General features: G+C 44.1%; 1 protein-coding gene across 3 annotated transcripts in view; it reads right to left on the bottom strand.

Moving 5' to 3' along the window:
* The window catches only part of NOD2 (nucleotide binding oligomerization domain containing 2), a 73,199-nt gene that overhangs the window by 15,273 nt on the left and 35,661 nt on the right, over positions 1-22,265 (bottom strand). For all 3 annotated transcript variants that reach the window (XM_066583960.1, XM_066583961.1, XM_066583959.1), the window contains exons 3-6: positions 18,888-18,996; positions 10,173-11,970; positions 9,021-9,104; positions 5,380-5,463 (exon numbers count right to left, since the gene is read on the bottom strand). In XM_066583960.1, coding sequence (XP_066440057.1) covers positions 5,380-5,463; positions 9,021-9,104; positions 10,173-11,970; positions 18,888-18,996 — 2,075 coding nt within the window. The remainder of the gene's footprint in view (positions 1-5,379; positions 5,464-9,020; positions 9,105-10,172; positions 11,971-18,887; positions 18,997-22,265) is intronic.

The raw sequence follows: 22,265 nt of genomic DNA, 5'->3' as shown, positions 1-22,265 counted from the left end.
CACACGGTGGAACTCTACGCTCCACATGTTGGCCAGACTCTATGAGCAGCGTAGAGCTATAGTGGAATACCAACTCCAACATGGGCGGCGTAGTGGGAGTCAGCCTCCTCAATTCTTTACAGAAGAGTGGGCCTGGTTGGCAGCCATCTGCCAGGTCCTTGGAAACTTTGAGGAGTCTACCCAGATGGTGAGCGGGGATGCTGCAATCATTAGCGTCACCATTCCTCTGCTATGCCTCTTGAGAAGTTCCCTGCAAAGCATAAAGGCAGACGCTTTGCGCTTGGAAACGGAGGCGGGGGAAGACAGTATGTCGCTGGATAGTCAGAGCACCCTCATGTCTATATCTCAGCGCGTTGAGGAGGGGGAGGAGCATGAGGAGGAGGGGGAAGAGACAGCTTGGCCCACTGCTGAGGGTACCCATGCTGCGTGCCTGTCATCCTTTCAGCGTGTATGGCCGGAGGAGGAGGATCCTGAAAGTGATCTTCCTAGTGAGGACAGCCATGTGTTGCGTACAGGTACCCTGGCACACATGGCTGACTTCATGTTAGGATGCCTTTCTCGAGACCCTCGCGTTACACGCATTCTGGCCACTACGGATTACTGGGTGTACACACTGCTCGACCCACGGTATAAGGAGAACCTTTCCACTCTCATACCCGAAGAGGAAAGGGGTTCGAGAGTGATGCTATACCACAGGACCCTGGCGGACAAACTGATGGCAACATTCCCATTCGACAGCGCTAGTGGCAGAAGATGCAGTTCCGAGGGCCAGGTAGCAGGGGAGGCGCAGAGATCAGGCAGCATGTACAGCGCAGGCAGGGGAACATTCTCCAAGGCCTTTGCCAGCTTTATGGCTCCCCAGCAAGACTGTGTCACCGCTCCCCAGTCAAGGCTGAGTTGGCGGGAGCACTGTAAAAGGATGGTGAGGGAGTACGTAGCCGATCGCTAGACCGTCCTCGGTGACGCCTCTGCCCCCTACAACTACTGGGTGTCGAAGCTGGACACGTGGCCTGAACTCGCGCTGTATGCCATGGAGGTGCTTGCTTGTCCTGCGGCTAGCGTCTTGTCAGAGAGGGTGTTTAGTGCGGCTGGGGGAATCATCACGGATAAGCGTACCCGCCTGTCAACCGACAGTGCCGACAGGCTTACACTCATCAAGATGAACAAAGCCTGGATTTCCCCAGACTTCTCTTCTCCACCAGCGGACAGCAGCAATACCTAAGCAATACGTAGGCTGCACCCGCGGATGGAAGCATCGTTCTCTATCACCATCAAAAACGGGGACCTTTTTGCTTCATCAATCTGTGTATTCTATTCATCCCCCTCCTCCTGCTCCTCCTCCTGAAACCTGACGTAATCACGCCGATCGGGCAATTTTTCTTAGGCCCACAAGGCTCAGTCATATAATTTTTGTAAACAATTTTTATACGTTTCAATGCTCATTAAAGCGTTGAAACTTTCACCTGAACCAATTTTTATTTTAACTGGGCTGCCTCCAGGCCTAGTTACCAATTGAGCCACATTAACCAAAGCGATTAATGGGTTTCACCTGCCCTCTTGGTTGGGCATGGGCAATTTTTCTGAGGTACATTAGTACTGTTGGTACACCAATTTTTTGGGGCCCTCGCCTACAGTGTAATCCAATTAATTTTTTGCCCACCTGCATTAAAGCTGACGTTACATCAGCTGTGATGGGCAATGGAATGGGATATATTTATGTACCGCCGGTGGCTTCCTGGCACCCACCCATGCTATGGGTCATCAGGGAGTTGTAACTGCATGTGTCCACTTCTAAAGAACCCCAGTCTGACTGGGGCATGCAGTGTGGGCCGAAGCCCACCTGCATTTAATCGGACGTTACCTCAGCTGTGATGGACACTGCAATGGGATACATTTATGTACAGCCGGTGGGTTCCAGGGAGCCACCTATGCTGTGGGTGCACACGGAATTCCCATTGCGGAGTTGTACCTGCCTGTGACTATTTATAAAAAACCGCGGTCTGACTGGGGCATGCAGACACCTTGACAGAATGAATAGTGTGTGGCACATAGGTTCCCCATTGCTATGCCCACGTGTGCAGCTCCAGATGGAGGTGGCACAGGATTATATTTCTCATTGCTTCTGTACAGCATTGTGGGCTATCGCCCCGCCCCTTTCTAAAGAGGGTCACTGCCTAGCCGTGCCAACCCTCTGCAGTGTGTGCCTGCGGTTCCTCCTCATGGCAGACGCACCTATATATAGACATGAGGGTGGTGTGGCATGAGTGCAGCTGAAGGCTGCGCAGGGACACTTTGGTGTGCGCTGTGGACACTGGGTCGTGCGCGGGGGGGGGGGGGGTTGGGCAGCATGTAACCCAGGAGAAGTGGCAGCGGAGTGTTATGCAGGCAGTGATTGTGCTTTGTTGGAGGTAGTGTGGTGCTTAGCTAAGGTATGCATTGCTAATGAGGGCTTTTCAGAAGTAAAAGTTGTTGGGAGGGGGGGGGGGGCCACTCTTACCGCTATTGTGGCTTAATAGTGGGACCTGGGAACTTGAGATGCAGCCCAACATGTAGCCCCTCACCTGCCCTATCCGTTGCTGTGTCGTTCCCATCACTTTCTTGAATTGCTCAGGTTTTCACAAATGAAAACCTTAGCGAGCATCGGCGATATACAAAAATGCTCGGGTCGCCCATTGACTTGAATGGGGTTCGTTACTCGAAACGAACCCTCGAGCATCGCGATAATTTCGTCCCGAGTAACGAGCACCCGAGCATTTTGGTGCTCGCTCATCTCTACTAGAAACCCATTGATTTCTATTGGGCCACTGACACCTGCATTTTTTTCATGTGTGTATTACATGCGTGAAACAAAATGCAGCATGTCCTATTTTGGCACATAAATACGCACCAAGTTACAGGTCACAGAAAAAGGGAAAATTGAGCAAAATTGGCCATTTTACTTACCAAAGTGCTGATAGGACAAGGATGGGAAGGCAAAAACAGCACCCCTCTGAATGCAGAATGGAGGAGCATATCACAAGTGCAAAGTACTGATGAACCCCCTTTTGCAAGATAGGCTTGTGAGTGATTATTATTTATCAGTACTTAGCACTTTTGCAATGCTCCTTCATTTACTGCTTTGGCTGTCTGCCTGTTTGCATTTATAAGTATTTATCAGTATCTTTTGTACCTGGCAGTACGGCTTTCAGTGCTGGGAGAGCCTGCGGTATTGGTGCCAGTGTGGTTCACTTCTGAGGTGCAGAGCAGCCTGCCGAATTGTAATTTGGCATTATTTCTGAGCTGTGGATCTGCACAGTGCACTAAACGAGTCAACAGGCCTGACACCCTTCATATGTTATATCTATGTGCAAGTGTAGTACTGTGTAGCCACTCTCCTCATTATGGGGTGGTCATGTGTGCGGTTGTTCATCGGGACTTTGCATCTGTGCTATGCTCCTCTATTCTGCATTTGGGCTATTTGCATTTAAGGGAGGTGATGCTTTTGTCTCCTTGTCCTGTCAGTACTTTAATAAGTAACATGGCCATTTTTCTGATATTAATATAGGCTATGGGAAGTTAGCATACGCAGCAAATACGCATAAGCCCAGTATTTGTTTAACCCTTTGCAATCCAATTTTTGATTCATGGTTTCCTAGGGCGCTTTCTCTTTCTGCCATTATACAATGGTGCCATCTGCTGGCTAGAGCCAGTATTGCGGTATTGGACATGCTGGAAAGGCCCCCAACAACAGAGCAGCCAGTAATAGACAGTAAGAATACCCTGCTGGACATCTTCCGACATCGGAAGCTGTGCAGCCTTCAATGAAAATGTCTTCAGATGTCAGACAGTGGATTGGAAAGAGTTAAAGGTTGCAGTTATCCTGTGTATGGGACTGAGCTCTGTCATTGGCTGCAACAGCCTGTGATGTCCAGTAAACAGGCTGCTGCAGCTTGTAAACATTACAACACGGACTGGCGGCACTGAACACAGCGGGGAGCCAAGAGAGGCGAGTATATGAATGTTTATGTTATTGCATGGAGAACATGGTTTAAATAAAAATGGCAAATGACCTGAGAGATTCTGACAAGGTCCAAATTGTGATGGCTAGACAACTGGGTCAGAACATCTTTAAAAGGATTGGTTTTGTAGGTTGGTGGTTAGTATCTACCAAAAGTGGCCCAAGGGAAGACAACTAGTGAACTAGTAACCAGGTCAGAGGCACTCAAGTCTCACTGATGTGTGGGGTGTGAAGGCTAGCTTATCTGGTCTGATCCCACAGAAAAGCTAACGTAGCACAAAACCATGAAAAAGTTATCGCTAGTGGCTATAACAGACAGGTGTCAGAACTCACAAAACTTCGCATCTTGCTGTGTATGGGACGGTGTAGCCGCAGACCGGTCACAGTGCCCATGCCGACCCCTGTCCACTGCAAGAAGTGCCCACAATGGGCACATAAGCCACTGAACGGGACAATGGAGCATTGGAAGGTGACCTGGTCTGATGAATCACATTTTCTTCTATATTATTTGGAAGGCCCGCTGCATGTCCTTATCTGGGAAAAAGGTGGCACCAGGAGGCACTACGAGAAGAATGCAAGCTGGTGGAAGCAGTGTGATGTTCTGAGCAATGTTATGTTGAGAAACGCTGGATCCTGGTATTGATGTGGATGTTACTTTGGCATGTACTACCTACCTAAACATTATTTCAAGAAAGTACCCCCCAACCCCATTCAACCTAATGGCAGTGGCCTCTTTCAGCAGGACATTGTTCAACGCCACACTTCACAAATAGTTCAAGAATTGTTTGAGGAACATGACAAAAGGGATCAAGGTAGTGACTTGGCCTCCAAATTCTCCAGATCCAAATCCCATTGAGCATCTGTGGGATGTGTTAGTGCAATAAGTCCGATCTCCGGAGGCCTCAACTCACAACTTACAAGACTTAAAGGTTCTAATGCTAATGTCTTGAAGTCAGACACCAGAGGACACCTTCAGATGCCTTGTATAGTTTATGCCTTTTAATGGTACAAGGGGGACCTGCACATTATTAGGCAAGTGGTTTTAACCCTCGCATGGTTATTTGACCCCAACCTTGTTCACTGCAGTCCTGCACTTTGAAACTGGTAGCACACGAGGGTCAATGTTATGGCTGATCATTGTATAGCCATTAGAAATTCATTTCATTCTATTTTTGCTTCAAGTATCCAACCAAATACATTACGTTAAAGCAATAGAGATCCTTCCATCGCTTAGAGCTACTGAATGTCTGTTGTCAGAAAGGGAGTGACTATTATCTGACTCCTCTTTTCTCTGTATCACACAAGTGCCATCATCATTGCGGACATCTGCAATGCGGAGCTACACTTTATATTATTATTTGCAGCAAAGTTTTTATCTTTACCTTAAGGACAGAAAGTTCTGCTTGTGTTTCAACACATAAGCAACAGAATTCATGCATTCATCCATCAGTCTATTGTTGAATAGCCTAGAACATTTAGAAGGTCAGTTAATACAAGCAAGCAGAGGGTTTCAGCTATGTTTAACACCGTATTTGTCAAAAACATACATATACACTCATTGACAAAAAAAAATAATGCACCCAGATAGAAATATCAGATTGCTACAACCTCGGCATGTAGTTATGTCTCAGGTAGATATGTAAGTGATTATAGTTGTGGTCTGATTACACACTGGGTCTTCCACCAGATGTCGGAAAGTACTTCCCCCCTGTTGCCCTATAAAAAGGCTCTCAGAGACTACTTTTGTGCAGTGTACTTCTTGTGTAAAGATCGTTGACTGCTAGACGCCTCTATGATGCACACAAAGACATTTTGCCCAGTTAATAGACTTTGAGAGGGGGAACATCTTCGGAATGAGAGAAGCAGGATGGCCATTTTGATGATCTGCCTGCCGTACCGGCCAAACTGTTAGCAAATGTTAGGAACTGTGGTTATGTGAGGGCACACGTGGCAAACAGGCAACAGATGCCCCACACAGACCATCAGTAGTGAGGATCATTTGATACGCCAACAAGTACAAGCAGCTCCAACAGTTTTGTTGCCCACCATCCAGACACAGGTGGCGCCTTCATCACAAAACCCTGTCACTGCCATTTCCAGGCACTTATCAGGAGGAAATTTGTTTGCAGTGGAGTTGTGAACTAGAAGCCTGGACTTATACGGACTAGAACCATTTTGTCTTTAGCAATAAATCTAGGTTATCTTCGAGAGTGGATGATGGTCGTGTTCAAGTATGGAGGCCTTGTGTTGAGAGCTTTAATCCTGTCTTCGCGGTGGAGCAACACACTGACCCAACTCCTGGTGTAATGATCTGGGGAGCCGTCGCATATGACATTCGGTCACCCTAGTAGTGATCAAAAGACACTAACAGTTCAGTGATATGTGCCAGAAATCCTGCTGCCCCGTGTTGCCTCTCATGGCAGGGCTTCCAAGAGGCATTTCCAGCAGTACAATACTTGTCCATACACAGCAAGAGTTTCCCAGAAATGCCTTCACCAGGTTGACACTTTCTTGGCCGGCCAAGTCGGCAGATTTATCGCCAGTCGAGCACTTATGGGACCTGTTGGGACTTCAGCTTCGGCAGCCTACATAGTGCACGATCCAAAGGCCCAGTTGCAACATCTGTGAACAAATCTACCCCAGGATAACATATGGATCCTGTACACCTCCATGCCCAACCATATCTCATCATATACCCAGACTAAAGGCGGTCCAACAGGGTACTAGAGCCTCCTTTGAATTGTCCAGCTTTCCCCCAATGAACATATACTTTTGCTCTAATACCGTTATCACTTACATATCATCACTACATTCACACATAGAAAGTTTCATTCAATTCCAACAACTCCTTCTTGGTGCATTATTTTTTTTATCAATTAGTGTAGCTCTTCTATCTGTTAAACAAAGTCTAAAAACAGTATTGACCACATGTGGTGTGAACAGAGATTTATAGACAATGTAAAATTAAGTAAAGTTACAACTTACTTTAGTAAATGTGGATTGGATAACATATTGGCCAACTTATTGTTAGATCAATAGATATTAGATAGTGAATCAAAATTCAGGAAACAAATAATCTGTTCTGTTCACATCTGCATTTGAGGCTCCCAGATGACATAGAACAGCCGAATGGCATGCTTAAAGCCCAAAAGACCCAATTATAGTCAATGGAGTCTAGTGGGTGCCGTTCATGCCTGGCCTTTACCGGATCTAGTGCTATTTTCATTGTTTGACTCACATCATGGAGTCAAACAAGGGAAAAGCTTGATGCAGTTGTGAACAGACCCTAAGGCTACATTCAAAGCACATTTGAAGTCTGCAATAATCATTTCATGTTGTCAGCCATGAGATAACAAGGTCAAAACACATGTTGTGTATACAGGGTATAGTCATAGACAGTAAATCTCTATACTGGTGTCCTATATTGAAATAACAATAGTGTACTTGAATAGGAAGATATGGATGCACTACATGATGGTACGGCACATGGGCCCCTGGAGACCCGGAACATGGATTGCAATATCTTTGTATTGTGGTCCCTGTGAGAGAAAGCATAAAACCCAATTGCAAAGTTAAGGAGCAGCATTAAAGAAGCAGAAATCTACTTTCTGCATCTCTCTGCGTCCTCTGGAACTGCTGCTATGACTGAAGTAAGAAAAGTATACTCACAAGTAGCCTCCTTCTGCTACAATACATGCATGGAGCTGTTGTTGGACCTGTGTTTATTCCAGGGACTCTCAAAATGGATCGGTACCTGTATCTCCTACAGACAACGGTGGATGACTTCTTGTATGATCTGCCCCCATCGAAGCAGAAGAAGGCTACTTTGAGTACGTTTTCCATACTTCCGCCATAGTAGCGGTCCCACAGGACTTAGGGGGACATGGAAAGCGGATTTCTGCTTCTCACATGCTACTCTTCAACTTTGCAATTTGCTTTTACTCTCTATCTCTTACAGGGGCTACAACACAAAATTGAAATCCATGTTCCAGGGCTCAAAGAACCCCTATACCATATCATCGTTAGCATATCCATTACTTACTTATTCAGATACAATATTGTTATTTCAATATAGAACACCAGTATTAAGATATAGCCCTGGATTAGCCTATCTGACAACACCCTGTATATTAGGGTTATGACTTTTTAACTTTTTTCAAAATATTAATTTTCCTGATGTTGCATTTCATGAACTTTTGCCTAAGTGTTAGTTTTCCGGTGTTATTTTCTTTTGGTCATGTAAAAACATCCCGCACCCAATATCATTTCATTTTTGCCATATACGGAAAATAACAGAAATAATAGGAGTTTATAAGTTGTAAAACATAATAAAAAAAGAAGCCTAGCCACTAGGAAAGGGTTAATGCAAGCTTGAATATGAGAATTTCTGTCAGCAAGGTCACTAGGTCATGTGCAAAGTTGAAATATTGAGTCACAGAGGATGGATAAGTGCTGGATAGGGATGCTCTAAATTCGGTTTAAATATTGTTAGCATCGTCAATTTTTAATTCTCATGTCTAATGGTAGGTATTTTATTTTCAAATTTCATGCTTCAGGCTAAAACATCGTCTCGTTAGGTGCAGCTTTTTTTTTTACAATTTAACAAAATTTTGGAAAGTTATATGCTAAAAGTCATCATTTGCCACCACAGGCTTTCAGATTTGAAAAAAGTCATATTCCTATAGTGTACATGTATCATAGGATCTATTTACAGTAATGCGTGTACTTTGCTGAACTGTATCAGAAAGCTTGATGAATGATTTCTGTTTTCACCTTTTTTTCCATTATCTTCAACTGTATTCTGGCTTCCAAAAAGCCATTAATGGAACTGTTTCTCTATGTTTATCGAGAAGACAATGAGACGGAGCAAATATGTAAAAGTCTCAATCTGTTCTAAATTAGGCAATTATATTCTGTCTGTCTGTATAAAGTCCATCAGTTGTTTTAACTGTTCACAATAGAACTGGCTTCACTGCTACAAATGACTCATCATGTAAAGTCACATCATTTCATGAGTACATACGCAATCTTCTGGAAGTTCGGCCAGTGTAGAACATGCTCCATGAGTCTGCAGAGCCCTTTGTCAGTAATGTTGTTGTCTCTCAAGCTATAATAAAAGAATGTTGTTTTGTAACATTTAAAGTTGACTCGCTGGTTTTATGAAACTTTTAACAAGTCATAACTTTTTATCAGTAAAGTCCACAGATCGCTAGAAGAAAAAAAAAACTCTTCAGGCTTTTCTCAGAACCTTACCGGAAGATATCTGGATCTCTGAGTGCAATGCTTCTTTGGCTTCAGCTAGTAAATCTTTGTAAAACTGCGTAGGAGATGCTATTCATTATAGCTATTGGTGGAGGACCTAAACCTAACCCTAAACCGTAACCCCAACCCTAACCCTAAACCTAACCCTAAACACTAACCCTAAACCTAACCCTAAAACTAACCCTAAACCTAACCCTAAACCTAACCCCGTGCTGCTTAAGTGTAGTGTACGTCTGCTTAACTGTAGTGTGTAGTGCACGGCTGCTGAAGGCAATGTGCGTGCACGCTGTGTAGTCACGTGGTGCCGAAGAGCCAATCAGGTGGCTCTAATCAGCAGCGCTGCTTAAGTGCGGCTGAAATCCCAAATATGCATTCTGGAGGCCTAGATTCAAATCTGACCAAAGTAAACATCTGTATGGAGTTTTTATGTTCTCTTTGTGTTTCTTCTACTTCAGAGAGGGAAGGCAAAGCAAGGTGGCTCAGTTGTTAGAACTGCTGCCTTGCAATGCTGGAGTTCTAAGTTCAAATCTGACTAAGAGCAACATCTGTTTTGAGTTTCAAAGTCCATACAGATTGTATCCTTGGTAAGATTGGAACCTAGGACCCCACCACTACAAGGCAATGGGGCTGTCCTCGCAACCTCCACTGTTGTATGAGTTTGGTTCGCTCAAGAACACTGATTGGTTTTCAATGCTGTGAAACAGAAAGTATTCTATCCTTTTTTGATGGATCTGTTTTATAAATATGACAAAAAACAGAAGGGATGCTTTCTGTTTTGCTGATTTTCGTCTTAAGTAAAACTGAATTGTAAAAACACTAGTTTGAATTGAAACCTAATAAAGTTTGTTGTTGGTTGTACAATGGGTCCCATTAAAAATATGACCTCAAAAATAAGAAAACAGCAGCCACTTACTATAGAGCACGGCACTTGTGAAGACAAGGAATCAACTGCTCAATTCCGATGTCACCAATAGAATTGTGATCCAACTGCATGCCAACTGGTTTCTTTAAATGCTTCAACACATAAGCCAATGCTGTGCATTCGGTTGGACCAATCCCACAATAGGTCATCTTCAAGTGATCGATGTCCAGACCTTGCACGGCCTTCTCAGATAAGGTCATATCTTGTAATTCATAAATACACTTTATGAGCCAGACAAAATCCGGCATAGCATGCATGCTTTTCTTCTCATCCTTCAGTGCGGGTGGTATGGAATTAAAGTGCTTCTGGATACCTTTGGTCAAACATCTTTTAATAATTTTACATTTTGTTGAAAGTTTTATTGGTTGCCATGAATCAACCAGATTGCTATAAAGTGCATTAGATAACAGACCTGCTACAAAGGTCGCAGTAATCTGGAGATTTCGAATCTCTATGTTGCGTAGAAAAGATTTACGTTGTCTCGGTAGGATTGGCTGTAAACACAAATGAGAAATTTTTACACGAGATTCCCTTGTTGGTTTTCTGTTCCATTTAAATAGCTGGTGGAGAGAAGCCGAGCTCACATCGTCATTCATTATCATATACAGTGCTGCAAAAAAGCACTGAAACGTAATATGTAGGAATTCATAGTACTGAGATGAAACAGGCTTTTCATCAGAAAAGTTCCTTGAAAGAACAAGAAACCCCAAAGTTAAATCCTCCTCCGTGATCCCTTCCTTAGCAACATCATGGTAAGAAAATACATATAATCCTTGGCAGAGTCCATTAAGTGCCAGCTTCCCAAGATGTTTGATCGAGTTAACTTTTTCTAAGAGAACATTTTCTGTTACCTTCAACCTTGTTGACGAATGGTGGAGGAAATGTTTAAGCGTTAGAACATACATATCAGTCATGGTCTGTGGCGTTTTGCTACCACAATTAATTAGTTGTTTATGACACTTTGAAACAATCCAGCAGAAGACAGGAATATTGCAAAGTCCATGCAGAGACGAATTGGCTTTCACCAAACTGATGATGTCTTTCGCGGTGTCTGGGTTGCTGTGGTGCTTTCTCATAAAAAACTCAATCCCTTCTTCAGAAAAACCTTTTAAATGCATTTCTTTTCGGACATATTTCCTTAGACTTACATTCACAACATCGGGTCTGCTGGTCACCACTTTTAGACAGTCTTTCATCAAATTTCCTTGGATGAGGTTGAAGACAAGACCTGCTATACCCGTTGGTTCAGTAGGAGAGCAGTGTCTACTATCATCTGTGAAAGCAAACTTGAACTCATCAAACCCATCAAATGTGATGAGGACCTTCCTTGGATTGTCAAGAATGAACTGGAATATTTTATCCTGAAGTTGATCTGGTGGCCAGCAGCACTGCTCAAACAGAAGTGCTTTTAAAGATAGTGGCTTGGTAATACAGTACAACCTTCTACAAGTAAATGGGAAAATGAAGCTGAAGTTTTGGAGTGCTTGTCCATCAGCCCAGAGATGTTGGATTTGTTGAAGCAATGTGCTTTTACCGCTACCGGCATCTCCAAGTATAAGAATGGAATCTGCCTTGTTGTTGATTAGACCCTGGGCATTAAATATACTCAGGAGATCCTGGTTTGGAGATCCTTGCATATTGTCTGAATTGTTTGGATTTTCCGGTATCTCCAGAACACTCTGTGTGTAAATGTCCTCCAAACACATATTTTCCGATCCATCATAAGTACTAAGGAACTTTGACTGTGCAGATATTGTGGTCTTCAACTTAGTCTGATAGGCTAAACATACTAAAACAAGATAAAGTAGACAAATTAGCTTAGTATTTACTCATTTGTGTTACAATATATTCCATATTTCCGTATATTAAAATTTTGCGTCTCTTTTTTTCTTCTACTTTAGAGGAGACCTTATTGTCCTAGGTACCTATCTTTACTGTTAAAGTAATGTATGAAAGGCTCTTTAGGACATGTGCACACGGTCGTATTATGGCTCTTTACAACCTCCTAGTTCTATGGAAATGCAATACAGTATAACTACTTATGGGAACCTGCTGTTCCTCTGGGGTATATAGAGAATGCATCAGAGAAACTCTGTGGCATGCTCTTTTAGATATTGTTTTAAGGAAGCATTGGTTCTAGGAAAGAATACAGGATATCCTTGGGCTCCAACAAAATGAAAACAAAAAGCAGAAAGGAAGTATGCAGATCTGCAAATGTTGTAGTACAAAAACAATAAAAAATGTACAAATGATGTATAAACCTCTCACCTGATAGAGTTGTGCTCATTTAGGCACAACTCCAATAAATGCCAGATGTCCCGGTGATATAATTGTTATGTAGTGCCACCAGCTTCAATTAATGATGAACATGAGGGATGTCATTCAGAACACCTCAAACGCAGGAGGTAATATGATAGTAGAGAAACATCACCAATGGTGCTGCTATGTGGAACCATACAATGAAGGCTCCCGACAGCAAGCAATATGCCCAAAAGTATTAATTGATCCATATAGTGGTATACAGTGCATACAGTAAAACATGTTTAAACTCCCTCTGGGGTCTTCATCAGGTTAAAACTACTGTATAATGTGTTTCAACTCCCTCTGGTGTCTTCATTAGGTATAAAAGCTGATTTCTTTGCGTTGTACTGTATGCACTGTATACTGCTATGTGGTTCAGTAAACACTTTTGGACATATTTTATCTCAATCTTCCACAATGCATTGCACTCTGAGAACAACTAACAAATACATTTCTGAAAATATGTGAATAACCAAAAAAACATAATGCAAAACCAATATATAGATTAAGTGCTCCGTTAATGAGATTGATAAATAAAATAGTAGTACAATTCATTTCTTGTCTTGTGGGTGCAGAAAGTCTAAAAATCCATCAGTTGAGTCAGCACAGAACTGCATTGTAAAGTAATAGGGGGTTTCACTAGAAGCAGGAGACTGATTAGAGATATAAAACAATGGGAAAATCTTTGGATTAGAACCATCCCAGAAGATTAGCTGATTTTGATAGAACACATCGGTGTTCCTGAAGGCACTCTGTTCTCAGGCCATATTCACATGGTCAAATGTGTGCACTGCTTTCAGCTTGGATTCATTGGAGAAATCTGCATCAGAATCTGGGTAGCTTCTGCATCTCCTTAATTTCAATTGCAATCTGTGCCAAAGTTCATATCAGGGCTGGGACAAGGGGTTAGCAAAAGTCAGCACCCACTTAGGGCATCATCTTACTTTAAAAATGAAAGGGCGCAAATCTTTCAAGGGAAAAAGTAGTCTCACATTACATGACAGCCACTCTGTGCTACACCCAAACGGCTGGTTATCCTGTGCAGATGCTAAAAGGTGATCAGAGAGATTCCTTCTTATTCAATGGGAAATGTGCCTGCAATACCAACCCTCGCCAGTGGAGTGTGTATAGAGCTGTCTGCTTCCAGTTCCATACACGTCAGAGTGGCCCAGTGAAAGCTGATTGGGGGTACCGTGCGGTGGACCTTCACCAATCAAGTATTGATGGCATCAATATTTTAGAGGTGGACAGCTCCACTTATGCAAACTGTGTGAAAATCCAGAGTACAAGAACTAATTTCGGGATAACCTTAAGGAGAAAATTGTTTACATGCAAGACTCCCTAATTGTATAGAGGTCAAGATACATAGCTTGCTTTTACAATGACTTGTAAATAAAGATTTTTCACAGCTCAACAGGTTTTCTTTGTGTATGACACAAATATATTGGGGATCTAGGTAAACTATCCCAAATTGTAATCACCACTAAGGTACAAATATGACTACGGCTTTTATTAGGATAATTAACATAAGGTTTTCTCAATCACTTACATATATCAACACACATATAAAGTTCCATTCAATTCTGACAACTCCTTGTAGGTGCTTGACTTTTTTTTACAATGCTATATGAAAAAGAGAAGGGAAAAGGGGTCCTGAACTCACCCAGTCATTCCCTACTATCTAGTACGGTCTACATCACAAAACAGTGAGGTTACCGCCCTGACAAGAGCAACCCTAGATAAAAGTCTTTAGAAAGGAGACTCTAAAATGTCCCTGCTGGGGTGAGGGCCACTTTAAAAATGTCCCTGTGCATTTCAGCAGTACAGTAGGCAGAAGTTTTATCTGGGAACAACAGTAAGATGACAACAAAAATTGCAAAAAGATATAGGAACATATATAAAAAGATATATGTAAAAACAACTACAACAAGACATGAAAGCATGGCACATACTGGGTGGAGCTGCAGTTATTTACAGTCTCAACCCCCAACTGACAGTCATTATGATCTTGAAATGCATTGTTATATATATATTAAGAGACCCTTATCCTCTTAAGGACATTTTAGAGTCTCCTATATAGGTATTTTTATTCAGGGTCGCTCTTGTCAGGGAGGTAACCCAATTTTTTTGTAATATAGAGTGTACTAGGCAGTAGGGAATGATAAGATAAGTCCCTTCTTTCCTTGTCTTTTTCATATTTCAACAATTTTCATTGTAGGAGCCATCATGAGACTGGAACATCAGATAAATGAAGTATATCTGGATAATGTCTGAATTGGGCGAGACCATTCATTTATTATTTTTGCTTTATCCTCTGGGTTGGCTCAGTTGCTTTATGGTAATTAGATTATTCAACTTTTTGTAACTTTTAGTTTGATATCACTTGGCAACATTTGGCTGGTGTTTTGGCCAGGTATTTATGTGTGTACGTGACTTACTTAAGTACAGTAGTAAACGTATATTTAATTGTCCTAATGAAAGCAATCTTTTACCTTTATAGCCGTTCACCCAGTCTTTGGACTTCAATAGGTATTCTCAATAAACTCTCAAATACTGGATTATGATGCAGTTTGCATTACAAAACATCGGCACGAAATATTCTTGCACTTTTAATCCCTACGTGGAACTCCCCTGTACTGTATGTATTAGCAAATAGCTACAGTATTACCAATTGTATCACTTTGCACGCATAAATGCACAGTAACAATAATTCTGAGTACAAAAGAAGAAGTGAAGTTCTGTGAAATGTTAAGCATGTGGATTCATGTGAAAGCTCTGAAAGATCTGGTAAAAAATTAAAGGAAGTCTAAAAATAAATTTAAATTGCTTTTTTGTTTTTCTGTGGCAGCAGTACTGTGAGTGAAAGTTCTAAATGGGCTTTCTGGGACTCTTTTTCAGTCCTATTTCTCATAAAAAATTGGAGGAATTTTCACTTACATTTTTAACCCTTTCTATGCTGCACGTTAAACTGAGCATCGCTACATGTAAATAATGTAGCTGCATTGAAGTCTGTATATAAGCCCCTCCCCAAGGCACAGAATATGACCTTGCTACAGCGTGTGACTATGAGACAGCCAAAGCGGAGAGAGTCTTTCTGTGCAATATTTGGGTGTTCTGTAGATTGCACAGACTGAGCAGGAGGAGTTGAGGTTGAAAGAGGTTATCCAGCTTCCCACAATTTTTTTAAAACTTGCTCAGGAAGGTGGAAAAGAATAAAAATGAACATACTAACCCAATCCCTGCTGCTCTCAATGTCCTGTTGCATCGATGAAACCAGGGCTGTATGACCACTGCAGGCCATCCCTAGCTCATTTTGGCCAGTGAATAGCTGCAGCGTTCACATGTCCAATTGTTGGGATGTCATTGTAGCTGCAGCAGCAAGAAGTGAGCAGTGGGGAACAGGGCATCGGCAGAAAAGGATTGGCAGGGGATTGGGTGCGGAGAGTATGATCTTTTAATATATTTTCCAACACCCTAATCAAGTTTCAAAAAGATTTTGGAAGCTGGAAACTCCTTTAACATAATAAAAATGAGTAGCTATTATGAACAATGTAGGTCTTCAGTTTTAAACAAGTAAGGGGCCAACCACAAGGGTTTAATACAAGCAACCACCATGCATAGGGAATAGTGGGTGGGTATGAGCCTAGCCCCAATTTACAGGTCCTACAGTCACTAGAGCTCAGCAGGAAGAGGGTGTATGGCCTAGAGCAGTGGTGGAGAACCTATGGCATGCGTGCCAGAGGCGGCACGCAGAGCCCTCCCTACTGGCATGCGTCGCTTACGACTGCTCAGCACTTGTGAATACTGGCAGGGGCCGCGGCTCCCCTGCCGGCATTCACTCAGCTGCACTGCTAGCAGCACTGATCCTGGCTCACATTGTAAAGTCAGTGTGCAGCCGGGATCCTTCTCCCCCGACGTCTCCTCGGAACTGGTTTATTATGTCGCCACCGGAAGCAAGGGGTGGCTACATAATACACCTGTCAACCAACTGATTCACGACCCCAGCTTCTGATTGGCTGGAGGCGGAGGACTGAGGCGAGGCTGAGAGCCGCGGGTCCGAGGCTGGGACCGCTGGCACAGGCAGCGCAGAGCCTGCCCAGCGGCCCCGGCATAGAGGAAAGTGGCGACGAGGCTGAGAGTGGCGGGCCCAAGGCCGGGAGCAATGGCCGGCGAAGCTGAGAGCGGCGGCCCCGAGACTGGGAGCAGCGGCACAGGTAGCGTACAGCCTGCCCAGCGGCCCTGGCATAGAGGACAGCGGTGAGGCAGGGAGCGCTGGGATAGAGGACAGAGGCGAGTGCGGTTGGGAGGACAGAGCCGACCCTGGGAGTTGCAACGGCAGAGGCTGAGGCGCAGGAGGACAGCACAGAGCGCACCACAAATGTGAGTGAGCTGCACGCTACAGAGCACACAGGCGGCCCGCAGCCAGCACTGACTGTTAGGTGAACCATCTGGATGTAGTTTTGCCTGCTGTTCCCAGTTAGGGTGAAGGGTTAGTTTTCCTGTTAGGCTTAGCTTATTCACTTTAAATGATGCCATGTTAAATAAGCTACGCCTAATAGGAAAAATAACTCTATGGTACGGCAGGCAAAACTACATGCACATGCTCCTAGAACCTTAAAGCATTGAGCCAATCGAGAGCTAGAGGTCTAACACGGTACAAGATACACCAGTACCCATCTCCTCTTCGGTTCCGCAAGAGCAGGGGGAGAAGGCGTCTGGCAGTACACTGACGTCAGAGTGTGCACCGGGATAAGCGCTGAGCACAGGAGGAATTTGAGATTCCACGAGGAGGAGGGGGTAAGTATTTGGGTCTTGGGGGGGAGGGGAGGATGGGGGGCCGCTATGGGATGTCACTATTACACTGGGGCTGCTGTGGGGTGTTACTATTACACTGGGGGCCGCTGTGGGGTGTCACTATTACACTGGGGCCGCTGTAGAATGTCACCATTACCACTGGGGCCGCTGTGGGGTGTCACTATTACACTGGGGCCGCTGTGGGGTGTCACTATTACCATTGGGGCCGCTGTGGGGTGTCACTATTATACTGGGGGCCGCTGTGGGATGTCACTATTATACTGGGGACCGCTGTGGGATGTCACTATTATACTGGGGACCGCTGTGGGGTGTCACTATTATACAGGGGGCCGCTGTGAGGTGTCACTATTATGCTGGGGACCGCTATGGGGTGTCACTATTATACTGGGGGCCGCTGTGGGGTGTCACTATTATACTGGGGGCTGCTGTGCGATGGCAGGGCTGTTTCAAAATAGACCGGGTACAGATTTTGACTGCTTTTTCGATGCGGAAATGCTGCAGAATTTTGCACCGAAAGTTCAACTGAGGACATTCTGCAGTATTTCCGCATCAAAAAGCAGTCAAAATCTGTATGCTGTCTATTTTGAAGCGGCCCTGTCCTTTTTTGAACGATGGGGGTAAAATCATACGTCATGATAAGCCCCGCCCCCTGACATGTTGGCACTTTGTGATAAATAAGTGGGTTTTGGGTTGCAATTTGGGCACTCGGTCTCTAAAAAGTTCGCTATCACTGGCCTAGAATATGGTGGCTAGAGAGAGGAGAACACTGCCTGAGGGTGCAGGCCTGAGTAGAGAAGATGCTGTCAGACTTAAGGACATTTTGGGACACATTTCTGAGTGAGAGGGAAGCACAGCATATAGAAGGTGAGAAACCAGGAGTGCCTCGAACTCACCGGAACCTCAAGGAGACACTGAAGCCACGATCTTCAGAGAGGGAGATCAATTGCTGAAGCTGCTTTTACAAGGCCACATGCTATGGCTTGTGTAATCAGAAATTAGTTAAGGGGGATACAGGAACAGAGATGCTTGTATTCTTCAGCGACAAACTGTAAGTGAGATCTGCTCCAACCTGGATCATAAGTGTGCACACTAGTACAAACTTACAGCGGGCTTGTTGTATACGGAAATGCTGCAGCGATTTCTTGTTAAAGAGACAGTGATTCCTGGTTATGAACAAAGGCCTAATGTAATACACCACCGTGCCTCTTGGGAGTACCGACACCATATTTAGTTCTAGTGCATTAATATCAGTGAAGTAACAACCAGGCTCAAAAGGACTGTGTAGGACTTCTCATGTCTGCGATCCACTCTTACCTGTCTAACCCTTACAAATGTCATTTACATTGTTTGGATTTATCACTTATAGTAACAGACACAGAACTGAGTTAGTGCGCACAGCGGTAAGTGACCATAGGGTGAAACTCAGATCATTGCCAGTTACGGTTGTTCTTACTTACACTCATACCGGTAGAATCATAATTTCTGTATTTTTTTTGTTAACTCTGCGTCTCCATCATATCCTGAAACCTGCGTTGTGCAGCACCTCTTTGCGACACACGTAAGACCACAGAAGTAAGGAGCCTCACTTACCATCTGTAACTTGTTCTACTATCCCTTCACCTAAGTTATGTATGAATTCTATCAAGCATCTTGCAGGTTCATTTCCCTTCACCCTGAGGAGATCAAGGAGTCTTCTTGCCTAGATAAGCACAATTGAACAAATTATAAGATAAGAAACTGTATATTATAGATCCAAAAGCCAAATAACGCTGCAGACTGCTCTATTTTTCGATCCAAGAAAATAAAAACTGGTGTAATGGAAGCAAACAGAAGCCGTTACATTTGCTTTCCTTTTTTTAAATCAATGAGAAAAATAACAGATCTGATTTCTCACTTCTCTGCGCTGTGTACATATATATATACACACATTAGGTGATTTATATATATATATATATATATTCCGCCGCGATTTTAACATTACAAGTCCCATAGACCCCTACAGAAAAAAAAACACTGCACATTTCGCAGTGAAAAAAAACTGTAGTGGGTAGTTACCCTAAGTTGTATTTTCATTTTGTTATTTTTCTCCTCCCCTTTTAAAGAGGCCTAACTTTGTTGTTCTTTTGTCGGTCAGACTCTGTGTTTTATATATGTTGTAGGACCTTCAATGACATCATCATGAGGCGGAGCCATGACATCACCAGGGGTGGAGCATAAGAATCACACACACACACATACATACATACTCACAGACATGTGGTCGTTAGTAGTTTGATATATATACTAGGTGATATACCCATGCGTCGTGTACATATTTTGTATACTAGGTCAGTGGTGGCGAACCTATGGCATTGGCCTCTCACTATGTTAGTGAATACCGGAAGGGGGCCGCTGCTCCCCTGACGGCATTTACTCAGCTGCGCTGCTAGCATTGCTTATCCCGACGCACACTGTTATGTCAGTGTGCAGCCAGGATCCTCCTCCCCCCCCCCCCCCCCCGACGTCTCCTCCATGGTTCCGCGAGAGCAGGGGAAGGAGGCATCCAGCAGCACACTGACGTCACAGTGTGCCCCGGATCAGCACTGAGCACAGCAGGAGTAGAGCTTCCACAAGGAGGTGGGGGTAAGTATGTGGGACTCGGATGCGGAAGGGGGGCCGTCATGGGACGTCACTATTACACTGGGCTGCTGTGGGATGTCCCTATTACTAACCGCTGTAGGGTGTCACTATTATACTGGGGTACGCTGTGGAGTGTCACTATTATACTGGTGGCCGCTGTTGAATGTCACTATTACACTGGGGCCGCTGTGGGGTGTCACTATTTCTACTGGGGACCGTTGTGGAGTGTCACTATTACTACTGGGGCTGCTGTTGGATGTCACTATTATACTGAAGGCCGCTGTAGGGTGTCCCTATTACATTGGGGTACGCTGTGGGGTGTCAGTATTATACTGGAGCCGCTGTGGGATGTCACTATTACACTGGGGCCACTGTGGAATGTCACTATTACACTGGGGCCACTGTTGAATGTCACTATTACACTGGGGCCACTGTGGAATGTCACAATTACACTAGGGCCACTGTGGGATGTCACTACTACTACTGGAAACCGCTGTGGGGTGTCACTATTATACTGGGGTACGCTGTGGAGTGTCACTATTATACTGGGGCCGCTATTAAATGTCACTATTACACTGGGGCCACTGTGGTATGTCACTATTACACTGGGGCCATTGTGGAATGTCACTATTACACTGGGGCCACTGTGGAATGTCACTATTACACTGGGGCCACTGTGGAATGTCACTATTACACTGGGGCCACTGTGGTATGTCACTATTACACTGGGGCGGCTGTGGGGTATCACTATTTCTACTGGGACCGCTGTTGGATGTCACTATTATACTGAAGCCCGCTGTAGGGTGTCACTATTATACCGGGGGCCGCTGTGGGATGTCACTATGATACTAGGGGCTGCTGTGGGATGTCACTATTATACTGGGGGCTGCTGTAGGATGTCACTATTATACTGAGGGCCGCTGTGGGATATCACTATTACACTGGGGCTGCTGTAGGGTGTCACTATTATACAGGGGGCCGCTGTGGGGTGTCACTATTGTTTTGGGGGCCGTTTTTTGGTGTCACTATTATACTGGGGGCCGCTGTGGGGTGTCACTATTATACTAGGGGCCACTGTGGTGGAAGGGGTCACCAGTATCACTGGGGTCGCTAGGGGGGGGGGTGTTACTATCACCTCTGGGGTATGTTTACATGTGTATCACGCTCACAGTAGCTTGATTACCACACAAGTCAAACACAGCTTGGCTCCTTCCACAGCAGTGACATCACCACAGGTCCTTTAGCCCACTGGATCTGTGGTAGTAGGTTGTTGTCTTCTGTCAGGACCGCTGAGTTGTGTCTGACATAATAGCGGTTTAGTTGTATTCTCATTTTGTTATTTTTGCCCTCCCCTTCTAAGAGCCCTAACTGTGGTGTTCTTCTGTCGGTCAGACTCTGTGTTTTATTCATGTTGTAAGACCTTCGATGGTGTCACCAAGGGGTGGAGCAAGGACATCACCAGGGCGCGGAGCATGAGAAGCACTCACACACAAACATTAAGACAAGTGGTCGTTAGTAGTTTGATATACCCGTGCGTTGTGTACATATATATAGTAGGTGTTATACCTGTGAATTGTGTGTATATATATATATATGTATGTATACACACACACACATATATATGTATATACATATACCAGTGTGTTGTGCATATATATATATATATTACACACGTATATATATATACACACACACACACACACACTAGGTGATATACGTAACGCACGGCTATATACATATATACATACACACACACAAACACACACACACTCTAGGTGATACACCCGTGTGTTGTGTACATATATATACTAGGTTATATACCTATATACCCGTGTGTTGTGTACACATATATATACTAGGTTATATACCTGTGCATTGTGGGCCTCGTGTGGCACAGAGTATTAAGCTCTTGCTCATGACCTGAAGGTTGTGAGTTCAATCACAGTTCAGGTAGCCGGCTCAAGGTTGACTCAGCCTTCCATCCTTCTGAGGTTGGCAAAATGAGGGGTAATAAATAAATTACCTGAAAGCAATCTGAAATTACCTCAAATAACATGTCCCTTTCCCCCTTGTGTACATATATACACTAGGTTATATACGCGTGTGTTGTGTATTAGAGATGAGCGAGCATACTCGTCCGAGCTTGATGCTTGTTTGAGTATTTGGATGCTCGTTACTCGAGACGAGCACCACGCGTTACTCGTCTCGATTAAATGAGCACTGACCATTGAATTCAATGGAGCCGGCAATACAGCCGGCTCCATTGAAAGCAATGAGCTGCTGGCGAGCTCGGGATGAATTTTCGGGAAGGGCTTAAATATATAAGCCCTTCCCTGCAATTCATCCAGA

Source organism: Eleutherodactylus coqui, chromosome 11, assembly GCF_035609145.1.
Source record: "Eleutherodactylus coqui strain aEleCoq1 chromosome 11, aEleCoq1.hap1, whole genome shotgun sequence".
Taxonomy (NCBI): Eukaryota; Metazoa; Chordata; class Amphibia; order Anura; family Eleutherodactylidae; genus Eleutherodactylus; species Eleutherodactylus coqui.
This window is presented reverse-complemented; position numbering and strand designations above follow the sequence as displayed.